Source organism: Acanthopagrus latus, chromosome 12, assembly GCF_904848185.1.
Source record: "Acanthopagrus latus isolate v.2019 chromosome 12, fAcaLat1.1, whole genome shotgun sequence".
In the NCBI taxonomy this organism is placed as follows: domain Eukaryota; kingdom Metazoa; phylum Chordata; class Actinopteri; order Spariformes; family Sparidae; genus Acanthopagrus; species Acanthopagrus latus.
In genome coordinates, this window is record NC_051050.1 from 24,465,730 (window position 1) to 24,481,748 (window position 16,019).

Sequence of the window (16,019 nt, forward strand, 5' to 3'; positions counted from 1 at the left end):
CAGAGCCGAGGAGGGCTGAAGGGCGCTCCTCTCCGGAGACCACGCCGCCACGTTCACGGGTCCCACGAGGCGAGATCAGCGGCAGGCTCTGACGTGCCGAGACACAGTGTGGCTGAAGAAAACTCCCCAGACACAACCAACAGAGTGTCTCGTGTCAAACTCAGAGGCAATTAATCGATTAGTCGGTCCATAAAAAAAACACTCGGTGTCTGTTTTCAGGATTTATTTATCATTTATGTATTTATTTCAAGCGACAAGCTCAAAGGTTATTGTTCGTTTTTTCTGATTTTCTCTCTTTGTTGCTGCTCGGGACGCTTTACCAACCCAACATGTGTCTATTAGACGTCCTGGGAATGAGACTCAACAATCAATCAGTCTTAGTGGTGCGTTCAGGAACAGCTGGGACAAAAATCCTACTGATTCTACCTTTAACTTTAATAGTCTTTGAATTCTAGTTTAGCTTTGACCACAAACGTCCTTCAGAGGGAGACTGTTTACTCTGATACTCTGACTACATATCAGAGCCTGAACTCTGCTACGTTTGTTGAGTCAGTACTTTTACTTTTACACAAACCTCTGATGAAAATGTTGTTCGCTACTTCAGTAAATAGGACGAACCTTCGATATGACTTAGCAGCGGGAGATAAACTAGTCCGTTCAGCTCAGCTATAAATCAGAAAGCTAATGTTATGCTAACAAGATTCAAAGCTAATAACATCGAGTGCGACTGACCAACGTAGTAAATATAAAGTATAGCAAGGCTAGCCGCCATGTCACTGTCCGTAAAATCAATATAAGATGGTCAAACCCAAAACGTCATGTCGTGCTTAAGGAAACTGGAATTAAAGAAGAAATATAAACAGCAGATTAATCAAACATGGAAACTACAGCTGCAGCCCAGCGTGTTTCTACACCAGTCACTTAAACTGACACCAGCATCGTGTGGGCGTCCCAGAAGAAGTAAGACGGTAAATAAGACGAGAATAAAACCAGATACATGGAGCTGATTGGGGGGCAGACGGAGGTAAGACTCCCCCTCCTCCACCCGCCTCTCTGCTCCGCCGCCTCTCCTCTCCCTCCAGTTGAAGGTTAATGATGAAGGACTACGGCAGAGGAATACCGATCAGGGAGACGTGGATGGATGTGGAAAGAGTATTAAACCGGTCTGCGGCGAGAGATTAAGAGCAGAAGTCAACGACAGACCGACCGACGCGATTCCTGTTGGCAACAAACGCAAAAATAAAAGACAAAAACCATCAATAAAATGATCTTACTGGGAGATTTCAGCATCATATATCTGATATCCTTCATTACATCGACACTACACACACACACATACTAGACCACTAAATGTGTATTCATCCGCTGCTGAAAATAGTCCACACACAAATGACGTATTTCCTCCTGTTTGGGTAACGTTAAAATGAAAAACTACAGTGCCCAGCTGTTTGAGGAAATTACTGAGATACTTTTAGAGTGAAACTTTATATTTGCGATCTGTTTTTAAAGAGTTTTCAGGAGGAACCGATGAGCTACTGAGTCAGAACGGTTTGGATCTTTAACAGGAAGAATAAAGCCGGCTGGCCTCGTGTTTTCAAAGACTTTTTCTTTGTGTCAGACTACATTAGCAAATTAAAAGTGTGTGTGTTCATCTGGGTGTGTGTTTGTGTGGAAAACTCAGCCACATTCCTGGTGGTGTTTGACACTGACCTGGAAAATACCTGGGCAGAACTCCAAGACTTCAACCGACAGAACCGACAGAAAAACTAAGACCCACTCGGCTGCAGAACATTAACATCCACCGCCTTCTAATTCTTAACACAAGTACAGTCACTGTTGTGTGAAACCATATTTTTTTTTTTGTTTTCGCCGCCGGCCGACCTCTGTGAAGTCCAGCCGAGCGTTCGCTTCAAAGCGTGCGGCCGATGTTGCTCCAATAAAAATCGATCTGGCAGAGCCGAAGCATATTGAGGTTGCTATGCATACACCATTAATGCTGATCAACAACCTACAAGGCTGAGTGTGTGTGTGTGTGTGGGTGTGTGGGTGTGTGTGTGGGCTCTCAGCATACTTACAAAGCTTTGCATCATTCAATATGTGAGCGCCGATTCATTGATTCTTCATAAAATTGCAGATGAGAGAGCGAGCCGGCAGTAATCAGTGTGTACAAGAGGCCCGAGGCTCCATGTACACAGCGCCAGTGTGTGTGTGTGTGTGTGTGTGTGTGTGTGTGTGTGTGTGTGTGTGTGTGTGTGTGTGTGTGTGTTCTCTGCTAACACTAATTGTGCTTCAGTATGCTTTGCTCAAGTTTAATTTAATACAGTATGCTGAGATTAGCAGTTATGTGTGTGAAAATGACGCATCACGCCATCAGAGATTCAGTTAGAAAGCAGCCGCGATCGATATTTTTATTATACGTGACAAAGTGAAAGAGGAACGCTCGATGAACCTGCAGAGAAATCATCAGCTCCATCTGCAGCTCCCGTCGCCTTCACGGAGCTGCACATCGAGTTCAAAACTTTAGAGAAAAGGCCGATAAACCCTCAACAGCAAACACACGCTGGTCCAATGGATCAGATGCAGAACGAAGCTGCTGTGTGTGTGTGTGTGTGTGTGTGTGGCGGACCCTGCCACCTTTCTAACTTCAGCTAGTTTATTTAATCACTTCACATCTTTCTGAGTTCGGAATATTGTAAATATTAATATTATGAGTTTGAATATCTTCCCCCAAATGACAAGGTGCCCTTTAAAAATCCAATAATGTCAATGTTTATTAATATTCTACACACGGCGGCCATTTTACTGCTGAACAAGAACTTTTACTTCTGATGCTTTCGCTACATGTTGTTGACTTTTACTTGAGTAACATCTGTAATGGATTACTCTCAGATGGTATGTTGTAATTCTTCCATGTCAGGTAGGAAGTAACGGTGACAGCAGAGGGAGCGACACCGACTCCTCACTCGATGATCATCGCAGTCATTTCCCGGGCAGAGCCGGCGAAGGTTTGGCTGCGCTCGGTCTCAGAGAGACCTGGTGATATTTCACTGTGTGGTGACGGTATGTCGCGCTGCCAGCAGAACCAAACCCAGCGTCTGAGCACAGAAACGGGCCAGACTGAGACTTAAATGTCACATGACGAAATGTGAGGAAAACCATCCGCAGACTGCAGTGACAAGCAGCCCAGTGACAGACCGTCAGCGCCCAGACTCAAATTCTGCACTTCAGTGTGCAAAATGACAGAAATGTTGACATGAGCTCAAACAGAAAAGACTCACAAATGTGTCTGTTAATGTTTGAAACAACAGGATTTTTACATTTCCAAAATTAAAAAGGAAAAAATTGAGACAGACCATCCCAAACAACACAGAGGATTTAAAACTATCAATCTTTCTTTACCTGCTATTTGAAGAGCTCATCATGTTCTCAGCTTTGGAACAACTACACTTCTCATATTTACGGCAACAGGAAGTAAAGTGTTGCTAGGGATTCAGTGAGTTAACTGTGGGTTCTTCCAAATCACTTAACAAGGAAGTGAAACCCTCGATTTGTTTGCATTTTGATATCAGCGATGAAGGCCGACTGTTGCGCCGCCTCTCACGTCCCAAAAGCTGCACCTGAACGCACCGCCGACGATGTTCCGCGCCTGCGTGAGAGGAAAAACCTTCGACACCAGCAGGTGGCGCTAGACTCTGTTTGCTATTTTCAAAATAGGGGTAAACCAAAAGACTCTGGGCTGTTGATTGCAATCCAGAATAAATCTGATACAAAATCGCAGGTGTCATTCTTGAAGAATAAGAAGCTAAAATAAGGAGAGTTCACTAAATTAGTGAAACTGTGGACACGACAGGCTCAAGTTTCTCTTGCTGTGGACTGATCGGCTGATCCAGAGTGATTTCTCTCACCGTCGTCACTGATTCTACCTGCTCAGTCGGCCGAAAAGCCGCCTAAGGAGGGCAGATGAGTGCTAGGGCCAAAAACAAGGACCACCGACACCCAATAAATGGTTCTGACATCAGCTGACCGTCGGCCTGGTGTGTCAGGGACATTTAAAATGTGCCGAATCCTCTTTCAGCAGCTCCCGTCTGCTTTGTATCCATGAATGTACTGAAAACTGTCACTGGATTATTTCACCCTGAAGATAAACTTTAAATTGTGACATTTCTGAAGCAGGATCTGCAGGTATGAGGACCATCTTTTTTTGTACGATTTTGAAGATGATTATTTGTGATTTTTGATGCCGTTTGTTGTCGTCATCGATGTTGAGTAAACAGCTGATGAGCTGAAATGATCTATGGAGCAGAAGACGACAGAAATCCCTAAAAGTTTGAGGTTTTGGTTCCTCAAATGTAAAATGTCTGGATGGTTTTCTCAGTCGTAACTCAACCATCGTTGGGTTTCAGACTGTTTACGATTACTGTGATGAAGATTTTTGTTATTTCTGACACTTTACAGACCAAATAATTAATCAGCAGCAGTGTTTTAATGACCTCTAATGTAATGAGGCTGAAGACCTCAGCAGAGAGAAGAGCCTGTGTGACGGCTGTAACTTCTCCTGCACCTAATAACCGTCTGACGCAGGTAACAAACACATTACAGCGCGTGTTTTCCCAACATATATAGAAACCGTGTATTTCCTCCCTCAGGTCAACATACAGCGAGGGCAGATGACCGTGCACATAAACACCGCAGTCTGTACTTAAACGCGTCACCGCAGCCTGTACTTCAGCTCAGACCGGCACCTCAACGCCGTTTTGAACTGAAACTGTTTGTTGGGATTTCATGAAAAAGCAGTTCTGATTCTCCCACGATTCTGGAATTTATGTCTTAATCAGAACAAACTGTGTGGCAACATACTGATATTGTTGATGACATGATATCAAAAAGTAAAAGATTGTGTAAATAAAACAATCAGCTCTTACATCAGTTCCATTTCTTTCCACTCTTGCTTCATAAAAACTTTATCACGGCGTGTGATTGTTCGCTCCACCTCCCTCACTGAGTGTAATTCAAGTGTTTAAAGACACAAAACCAGCAATAAACAACAAGTTAAACATGAATTTAACTGAACTTTGTTCACATTTCTATAGATTTCACGATAATATCATTATAAAGGATTGACTGATTAATCATTGGAGCTGATATTCAGTGGTTACGATTACCAGGTCTGACTGTTGTTTACAGTATCGGCCCTGAAAAAGCCACATCGATCGACCCACATTTTGTAAATACAAACGCACAAGGCAGGTGTGTGTTGTCATTGTCCCCAGAGGATGAATCCTAATAACTTTAGTGACCTAACAAGATTCCAGAAGACATTATTAACAGATCGTCCCTGCAGCTGCTGAACTTAAAGTCTGTCTATCTGAAGTCAGGGAGCGAGTTCAGCCACGTGTCCAGGAGGTAAATAACTTGTTTTCAAATCGATTTGGGATCTCGGGGCTTCCAGAAACTAGGATTACACTGGCTGAGCCGTCTGGAGCCGTTTTAAGTTGCTTCTCGTCGTCCACAAAACATTTCCGGAGCTTCAGATCAAAACGGTGTTGCAGCGTTCTGCTGAACAACTGAAGTAGATATTGGTATTAAACCGCCGGCAGCCCTGAGTGCACCTGAATCAGCAGCACACTCCACTTATTCCTCCGGTGTTGCTCGTCCACCTCGCAGCTCAATAACTTCACCCGCAGATATGATATTGGCTACAACAGGGGGGAACGAAGCCGCCCTCACGTCTAAACCGGAGAAGCTGCTGCGTTTGCTCCCGTAAGCAAAGAAAGAAAAATGGCGTCCTTTATCTTTGCGCTGATTAACAGTGAGGGTTTGTTGTGGAGTGCGAGGGTCCACAGCTAATGTGTGCCAATTCATTTCCTCAAGGTCTGCAGTGAGAAACCCTCCCTCCTGCTCTGGTGCAGCCCACACATGGGGAGATTACATCTTTTATTTATCACTTCTTGGCTCTATTTTTCCAGCAAATTCCAGGCCGGGGTGCAATCAGCCAAGAGAGAAACCCTCCCTGTGTGTGTGTGTGTGTGTGTGTGTGTGTGTGTGTGTGTGTGTGTGTGTGTGTGTGTGAGCACTACTGTTATTCCTCTTTGTAAGCATGCAGATCGAGCCCCCCTCCCCTCCTCGCTCTCCCAGATTCTGTTTCTCCCCTGCAGAAACATTTCCCAATATCTGGGAATATATAGGCCTCTGGTTTTGGCCGGACTGAGGCTGGTGTGTGTGTATGTTGTGTGTGTGTGTGTGTGTGTGTGTGTGTGTGTGTGTGTGTGTGTGTGTGTGTGTGTTGTGAGTGTGTATTCCCCCCGTGGCCCTTCACAAAGCCCACATGAGCCTCCTGCATTTAGAAGTGGGGCGGGGGAAGAGGGACGGGTCATGCAGAAACTGTTCAGATTGCATTACAATTCAAATGAACCATGCAGAGTAATGGGATTACAGCCCTCAGCGAGTCCCTGAGAAGGTGTCCCGAGTCTGCTCCGCTCACAGGTGACAGCCGCTCCGGGCTGACCGCGATAAAGGCTGCAAACTGAATTAAAGTGAGCCATCTCCATTTCGACTCGGCTTCCCGGAGAGCTCTCGGCCGTCTCTCCTCTGTCTCTCTCCGGTCGCGCACAAAGACACAAACCTGAACCAATTGGCGGCGGACTGGTGTGAATCACGGCCCGTTTAAAAAGAATCGCTGTGCTCAATACGCTTCCTCCTTCCAAATCTCTTCTACTTAACAGGGGAGTGAAAAGACGCTTTTGTTTGCCTTCCTTTAGGAGGCGACGGGAAGCTTGAAAAGACACAAATGAACATGAAAATAGGAACAAAGTGCCAAACTCACAATGGGAATGCCGGGCATTTGATACGTGCTGCTGCTGCTGGGCGATTAAAATCTCAAAGAGTGCAGGACAGAGTGAGAAAATTACAACTAAATGACAAAACAACAGCCCACATATGTTAGATCGGCGCATGTTGTCGGTGCAGAGACGTGTTGGTTCTCAGGAAGCTGTCAGTTCAGCACATGTTCCTGTTTCTGCTTCCAGACACACCGAGACGCTCGTCAGCTATTCTCACACGGAAAGACGACTTGTGGACTCCCGAAAGAGAGAATCCTGCACTGAAACGTCCAAATAAGAACAACAATCTGAGGACTGACACGACACAGAGGTTCATCATCGTCTCTCTGTTGATCAAACCAGGCTGACAAAGACGCAACACGCTGCACAATCACGTCCAACAACATCAGCGCCGCTGACAACAGCTCACTCAGATCAGATGTGTGTCGGTTGAGACCCAACCCAACTCCCAGTGTTACTCAATAACTTTATGTAATCATTTAGGAACTGATTATTAAAAAAAACAAAAAAAACTAAAAACTAAAAAAAAGGTCAGGCTCAGTTTTGAGTGCTGTCCTGGCAAGAATGTGTGATTTCTAAAGAAGAAAAATGAGCTTTAATGCCTTTAAATGCTTTAAAAGATCGATTAGTATGATTTATTATCTGGATTAAAGGACACGTGAAGAACTTCCAGCTGTTTTCTGACGCTATAAACCATCTTTAAGAGGTGGACCAAGTAGTTTAGAGGAAGAAACTAAATAATCAAACTCTCTTTTGTTTTCACGACTGAATAAACAAACTGACCCTAAATGACGACACGACAAGTCACATCGGATCAATTAATCCCAAATATTCTGAGGACTGAGATCTTTCCACCTCATGTGAACAGAGTAAAACTGTGTGAAATGTTGTTTGTTCAGTCATGAAAACAAAGAGAGTTTGAATAAAACACCCAGGCTCTGTCTGAAGTGACATCTAGCTGATTAGAAATAAGAAAAATGAGCTTTAAATGTTTTTCTAAGTCACATCTGATCAATTAGTTTAATAAAATACGGATTAAAGGACACCTGAAGCACTTCCAGGTGTTTTCTGACGTTATAAAAGCATTTTTAAAAGACTTCTGATTCACATCCTGACAGTCTGAACTCACATTACTCAAACTCTCTCTGTATTTTGTGGAAGTTTCTTCTCTGCTGCTGGTGAAATGTGGGAATCCCTCTTTTGTTAAAGCCACAGCTTGACTTCTTTTTATTCTTCTTCTTCTTTTAAAACGCAATTAGTGGATTTCGGGGCTCTTTGTGCGCCACATCTCACATTCAAACTGCCCCCCGGAGCAGCAGAGGAGGATTTAAATGCCCCGGCAGTCACACATTCCCATTCATGCAGCCGCGGATTTAAAGCCCCATTGTCGGCTGTGTGTCCGCCCGCTTCACCCTTTGTCTGTCCGCCCCTGTCACTTTATCTCCCCGTATAATAAACTGCTCGTGTTGTTGTGTAATTCTGGACCGAACACGTCCCGGTACCGGTCCCGGTCCCGGTCCCGGTCCCGGTTCCCCCCCCCTGACCGACCCACTCACCGACTTGCAGTACGTTGTCCACGCAGCCGCTCTCCAGCAGAGCGATGCCCCGGCGGAAAGGCAGCCGCGTCTCGTCGCTGCTCTCCCCGCTACTTCCGATCTCCTCCCCGCCGGTGTTGAACGACGAGTACATGCAGATCTCCCGCTCGCTCCTCGGGAAAGACCAGTAAACGATCCGCCGCTGAACGGGCTCCGGGATCCGCTCGAAACGCTCCTCCACCCGCTGGAACGGCCACTTCTCCGCGACTTTCCTCGCCGCGATGTCCAGCAGGGACTCCGGGTTCTGGGTTTTGCCCGAGCCGCTGGACGCCGAGCCGCCGCCGCCGCTGCCGCCGCCGCCGCACGGAGCCCCCGCGGCCCGCTGGCCCTGCCGACACGTCGAGCTGTATCCCGGTCTACAGCAGAGCCGCTTGGCCGGGGGCTGCTGTACGCGCTCCGCCATGATAGCTCCGCTTCTAACGGCGACGGAGGAAGTCAACGCACCACATGAACCGGGACGGGAAGGAGAAGGTTCGCACGGCTCCGACTGCTGGCCGTGCTTTATGGAAACATGGGGGCAGGGCTTCTCCTGTCAAACCCCTTTGTTGACAAATGGAGGGAAGGCGGGGTCTGTCCGCCGAGCTCCGCGCTACATAACGACCCGGAGGGCGGAATTCCCGCACGGCCGCTAATCCTTTGTGAGGCCGGAGAGAAAAGCTCGGAGGAAGGGGGTCGTCGGAAGAACCACCATGTCTCCGTCCCGAGGTGTTTCAGGGGGCGGGAGAGGGAGGCTTTGTCTCGCCCGCTGGCGGAGCAGAAAAGCCGGACTTGAATATGGGCGGTGATCGGCCTGTCAACACCGGAGCCTCGTGGTTTGTGGGGGGAGGGGGCAGTGAACGCAGCACCGCCCTGTGTGACGTTTAAAGGTCCGCTGGAATGTGGTGCGTTTAAAGACAGCTCAACTTACTGTGAGAAATAAAAGCAGGGTCACTCTACACAACTGTACTGTGGAGTTTAGAAAATAAACTTTAATATTCATGATATTAATGAGGCAATAATAATGATAATAGTGAGTAAACACGCTTTTCTCAGAACACTGAAGCTAGAAAGGTGGCAGGGTCCGCCACATGTAAACAAAGTAAAACTGTATGAAATGTTGTTTATTCAGTCATTCAGTCATATAATCGCGGATTATAAATAAGAAAAATGAGCTTTAAAAGTTTTTCTAAGTCGCATCTGATCAGTTAGTTTGATTTATAAAGTGGATTAAGGACACGTGAAGCACTTCCAGGTGTTTTCTGATGTTATAAAACCAAATTTAAAAGACTTTTGTGTCACAACCTGACAGTCTGAGTTCACATTATTCATATTTTTAGGAGGTAAAACTGTATGAAATGTTGTTTATTCAGGTTATTCAATCATCATTTTTAGTTATTACTTCCCCAAAACCCCACTGTGCACCTTTAAAGTCTGTTTGTTTATTCAGTTTATTCATGAACCTCATAATCACTGAAGATCTTTCTCTTCTCATTATCATTCCATTCCTCAAAACTGCAGAGTGCTCCTTTAATACCGATTTTAAAAGCTCAAACTCTGTCTGAAGTTTCATCTCGCAGAGTAGAAATAAGAAAAATGAGCTTTAAATGATTTTCTTTGTCACATCAGATCAGTTAGTTTGATATATAATATGGATTACGGACACATGAAGCACTTCCTTTAATTCTGATGTCTCAGCATCAGAGCTCATGTAAACTACTTCATACACAGCGACCCAGTCCACAGAAGTCCAGTGGTTCTGAGCCCACCAAAGGGTCAGAGAGGGTCCATCAGATGAGAGGAAAGAAGAAAAACAAAGTTCTGATACAAACATTTGTCTTTTTATGCAAAAAAAATCTTCTAAAATGAAAATACGCAAGTAAACTACAAACATCTCTGTACAACTGTACTTAAGTAAAGTACTTAATTTAGTTTAGTAGCCTCAAAAAAAAAAAGACCTCTGATTGTTTCTTCGAGCCTGATTACTTCTACCTGAGCGTTGTGTCCTCAGGCCGGCAGGACAGAGTTCACTGTGATAATAGTTCTGCTGTTTTTCTGCCTTCGGGCCAAACTGCTGGATTTCTGTTTCATCAGCTGGATTATTGCTCTCACCTGAAGTCTCAGGTGGAGACTCGTCTCCATCACAACAATGCTTCACTGTGAAAACAACTTGCACAGTTTTATTTCTGGTTGAACTGTCGGCTGTGACAAAGCGCTCCGTTGTCTTTATCTCTGACGGGTGATTAACAATATTTACTATGTTGAGCGTCATGAGAGTATCCGTCTTTAACTGTGTCTCAGCAGGTAGTTTTTTTTTTTTTTGAAGCTACCTGCTGCTGGAAACCAGGTTGAGACCGAACTTTTTTCGGCAAATGAGGCTAAAGTGGCTAAAAAGTAGAGCTGCAGAGCTGGGTGATGATTCTCTGTGGGTTCCTTCACATTACACAGAGTTGTTTAATTTAGTGTTAATATGAGAAATATTGATTAATGGAGCTTCAAGAAGAAGAAGAAGGGGCTAATCTGGTCTCACTGGTGTTTCACAGCCCGAGGGGGAAGCTAAATTGAAAAATGTGACGTCGACAGTTAAAAACCGAAATGCATCTCGGGCGGCGAATGTGGATGTGAGTGAGACGGACCGGGCCGCAAAACCACACAGTTCCTCACGTCAACAGGAAAGTAACTGAGTGCATTTACTCTCTGGGGTACAGAACATAAGATGGTGCACGTTCAGGTGACTTCTTTGGTTTACTTCATGGTTACGCAGCTCATTAAAATGGATTTCCCGCTCATCTTTTGGTAGGAGCTACCAGCACCAGTGTTGCCGTAGAATCGACCACCTGACAGACGGATTCGGCCTACGAACAGCCACGACGCCAACCGTGAAAAGACAGCAGCAGCGAGGTTCAATAACCGAGGTGTCTCGATGAAATATTCGTCGTCTCAGAGAGGAAAATATAAGCACCTTATTAACATAATGAGCATCTGAAATTGAAATGTTCCACAGCGAAGAGAGAGAGATGCCTGAGATATGAATAAAACCTCAGTTGTCAGATGGCGTCTTATTTAAGTCAGTGTGTCACATGCCGCCGTCTTCCTCCTCTCAGCCCACCTGCTGTTACTACCATGCTGAGTGAATAGGCTCAGTCGTTACTGCGCTTCAACTGCGCTGTCTGCAGGGTGAAATGAGACAATAGAAAAGATTTTCAACCAGGGAGCCTAAATCATTTACACAGCATGGAGCGAGTGTGCTGAAATGAGGCTGCTGATAACTGTCCTGCAGGAGCAGCAGGTGGTGCAGTGAGTGGGAAACACACGGGAGGAAAAGCAGAGACAGATAAGCTCATTACGGTGACAAACAGTGTGTTTATGCGAGAATAAAACTGTTTAAAATAATGTCTTGAAATGTTCCCCGGGTGCTGATCAAAAGGAAGATGTCAGACGTCTTCAGCTGAGGCTGCTGGGACGCCGACAAAACACCGAAAGTGTTACAGTCTCGAATAAACGATCGTGTGGAAGACATGAAGGTTTATTTTGAAAACTAAGCTGATGGAAAGTCAGGTGAAGTTACAAAGTCCACAAAACATTTCTGTTTTTTCTCCTCCATTCTGTTATTTCTGCTCCATGCAGCTCGTCTGGTGTGATCCAAGTCTACAGGAGCCCAGACGAGACAAACTGATTCGAAAAGATATTATTTAAATCTTCACTGTAGCTGCGAAGGCTAAAAGCATCCGAAGATGTACGAGCATGACCGCGTAGATCTAAAGTCAGAAATGAACCACTTCCTGTTTAGCAAAAGGAACTTAAAGGGTCACTGCGTAGTTTTAGAGAAGAAATCCAAACAACATTAATGAGGTAATAATACAAACTCAGAAATACTTTGAATAAACAAGCTGCTGTCAGAGGAAAATAAGGCCCCAGAACACTGTTTGAAGCTAGAAAGGTGGCAGGGTCCGCCACATGCAAACAAAGTAAAACAGTATAAACTGCGTTTTCCTTTAAGGTCAGTTTGATTAATCAGTTTATTCAGACATGACAACAAAAGGGAGTTTAATTATTTAGTTTGATTAAGTCAGTGACATTAACATTTTTCCACCAAAACTACAGAATGCTCCTTTAATACCGATGCAACCAGGGCAGTTCCAGGCTGTGGTGACAGCTGCATTGAAGTCTATGGGAGAAACTCAAAAAGTGCTGTATGTCACATTTTACCAGTTGCCTTCATTTTAAAGTAATATATGACATTATTGCTTTCTTCTTTTGTTCTTTCGTTCTCCGGAGACATGAGCGTGTCTCTCCATCATCTCCCATAGACTTCAATACAGCTGACACCACAGTCTGCGCGGCTGATATCCTGTAGCATTAGTCAGTGAACGCACCACGAAACATTCCCCGAAATCCTGCGTTTAAACCTCACCAACGTGTTCTTTTTCTTTTGTTCGCGCCACATACGTCGAGCGGCAGATATCCACCCCTAAAAAACAAAACAAAACCCTTTAACAGTTCAACACCTGCGGTTTTGTTTTGTGCGTACACGGCTTCAGGAACCAGAATCGATCGCAGCTCGCTGATTAAAGTCCGCGCGGCATTTCCTGCAACATACAGCGTCGTATGTTAAATACTATTCAGGTATTCAGGCGTAAAGAAACGCGGTGAGACTCCCATTAACATGATTTCTATGGATGGACTCTTCTCTGCTCGGCTAAGACGGCTATAGCGCCGGGTGATAATGACACTCTGGCTCACTCCTGGGGATAATCAGACACACACACACACACACACACACACACACACACACACACACACACACACACACACACACTCGCACAACACAAACCATACTACCCTTTCACGCTGGGCTCATTTGCATTCTCATCAGTATGCATGAAATTTCTCGCTGAACTTTAATACCCTAACTGCTGCATAATACACTTTAATGAGCATAAAAGTGAGCATGACAATTAAAACTCGCATTAATCACTAAACGCTGAGGGGTGGGGATGTGGGGGAGGGAGGGAGGGTGTGGGAGGATACTGAGGACTGGGGGATAAAGAGCACTCCAGAGAGAGGATGAGGGAGGGGGAGAGAAAAGAAATTGAAGTGAAAAATGAAGGAAGGATAAGAGCATGAAAAAGGAGGAGGGGAGAAAGAGAGAGAGAGAGAGAGAAGGAGGTGAGAGCTCTTATATGTGAGTGTTGACGAGCCGGCAGCGGATGAACGATGTGTTTTTATCCGTGAACAAACGAAGGCCTCCTCCTCTTCCTGCTGCTTCCACCTTCTTCCTTCATGTGGTTTCCTCACTTCAGTCCCTTTGTTCCCTCGTCCTCCTCAGCGACTGACGGCTGAGTATCCTCTGTCCGAAGAGGATTATGTTCCCTGATAATGAAAACAGAGCAGGTTTTTACCTCCTCCCGCCCCTCGCTGCTCCGGCTCCTTCTCTGACATGACGATGATTTTTTTGGGGGGGGGTTTGTTTTTTGAATACTCAGACACAGACGATCACATAATCTCATTTGGATGTTTCACAAATCTGAACACGAACAGACTCAGTTGTGAATCATATTTTTGCAGCCGATACGAGAAGTTTGTGTGCTGAAGACGAACTGCTGATTAGTTTTGTTTTGTGTGTTTTGTTCTGTAATTCTGTCATATTGTTTCAGGTCTTTACTGAGAGGAACCAGGTGATCTCACGTTGTTTCTGCCTCTATAAACAACCGTAACCTTGTTCAATGATTTGGGTGAAGCTGTCTCAACTCTCTTTACAGAGTTAGCTAGTGAGCACAACCGTTCAGTTAACAAAGACGGGTTCTCGGAGAGGAAAAGGACTTTACAAGGACATGATGCGAGTGTTTTTTTTAATGTATTTTTTGGGCTCTTCACTCTTTATTGAAAGGACAGCTCATAGAGAAGACAGGACATTGGTTTGTGATGCCGCTGCAGCGAGGACGAGGCCTCTGCACATGGAAAACACCCTCCATCAGCTCCACCACAGTGGGGTTTTTTTTCAGAAAGGCCAGTGAGATGCTTTATAAACCATCCTAGAGTCAAAACAGGCGTAACTGTAAATGTGCTTTTTGTTATTAAGGTAGAAGTTAATACAAAATGTCAGACACATCTTACAGATCTTTCTCACATTTTAGCAGTTTTACTTTCTTTACTTCCACAGCACGTGTCTTATCACATTTTATTAACTGACTTTCTTGTCACGAGGTCGCCGGGTCGATGGCGTCCGAAAACAGATCATTTCCACGGCAGGTCGGGCAGGTAGATACCTATTCTAACCATTTTTTTATGGGTTATGGGCTGTCTTGTTGAGAGAATCTGTGAATTAGCTTTAAAATACAACCTGAAATGATCTGTAAGACTTCCCGGCTTGGATCGTATCATACATATAACAGTAATGTGGACATTAATATCATATATCGTTAGAAGTTTCATTAAGTTTAAAGACGCGGTGGGGGTGACGGGACGTGAGCAGGAGAAGACAGATTATAAGGAGAGCTGAAGAAAATGTAAAACGCTGCTTACACATTGATGCATTAGTATTTAAACGTTATATATAATGATATATCCGTCTCGGGGTGCATTTTAATACTTCAGGTACATTTTACTTCTGTACTTTTACTTTAATAAAGGATCTAAATTCTTCTTCTGTCGCTGCAGAAACCCGACACAGATATTCACTCGCAGCCGCACGCTGACCTGAAATACTGTATAATTTATTGAGTTCTTAAAGATGTTAATTACTGCAATTAAATATCAAGATGTCTTTATGCACACACACACACACACACACACACACACACACACACACACACTGAGCCCACGATCTAATCACCATTTTCGCTGCAGAGTTGACACATTTCTTACAGTGTTTGACCTCCTTTGTCCTCACTTCAGTTGAACCAAGAAGTCTGTGTGTGTGTGTGTGTGTGTGTGTGTGTGTGTGTGTGTGTGTGTGTGTGTGTGTGTGAGCATGTGTGTGTCAGGAGGAGGCGTAATAATAAAAACTCCATCTGCATTTCCATAAATCAGAGAAGCAGGTTTGTTGTCACCCAGTTGAGGGACCTGAGAGCAAGGCCCCGGGGCCTGTAGGGATTATAAACCAGTCTGTGTGTGTGTGTGTGTGTGTGTGTGTGTGTGTGTGTGTGTGTGTGTGTGTATGTGTGTGTGTGTGTGTGTGTGTGTGTGTGTGTGTGTGTGAGAGAGAGACAGTCCCCACAACTCATCGTCAGCGCTGCATACACTTAATGTTTAAAACATATTGTATTTTCTTATATTTTGCCCTCAGTCTGTGTGTCTGTTCCACTTCCTGTCCTGCAGATTTCTGCTGCCCAGCGTCTCCAAACTGTATCCCAAAGATTTAATATACGTGTATATAACTCTGAAGTATTTCCATTATCAGATACAAGAAAGAAATACAGAAGAAGAAATAAACATAGAGATAAAAACGAAGACAACAGAACTGAACACACACGTTTAAATACATCTCTATAAATCAACAATTAACAGTTTCGTCATACAAGCAAACAGTTTACATTGCAAGCAAATACAAATAAATATAAGTATGAACACATGAGTAGGATTCATTTTGACAAGCGTCAAAGCCATT

General features: G+C 44.6%; 1 protein-coding gene across 1 annotated transcript in view; it reads right to left on the reverse strand.

The window, feature by feature from the left end:
• Positions 1-9,292, reverse strand: part of zswim6 (zinc finger, SWIM-type containing 6) — a 39,490-nt gene extending 30,198 nt beyond the window's left edge. The window contains exon 1 of the mRNA XM_037117195.1: positions 8,396-9,292. Within this exon, the coding sequence (XP_036973090.1) occupies positions 8,396-8,837 (442 nt within the window). The 5' untranslated portion in view covers positions 8,838-9,292. The remainder of the gene's footprint in view (positions 1-8,395) is intronic.
• Positions 9,293-16,019: the final 6,727 nt, after the last annotated feature.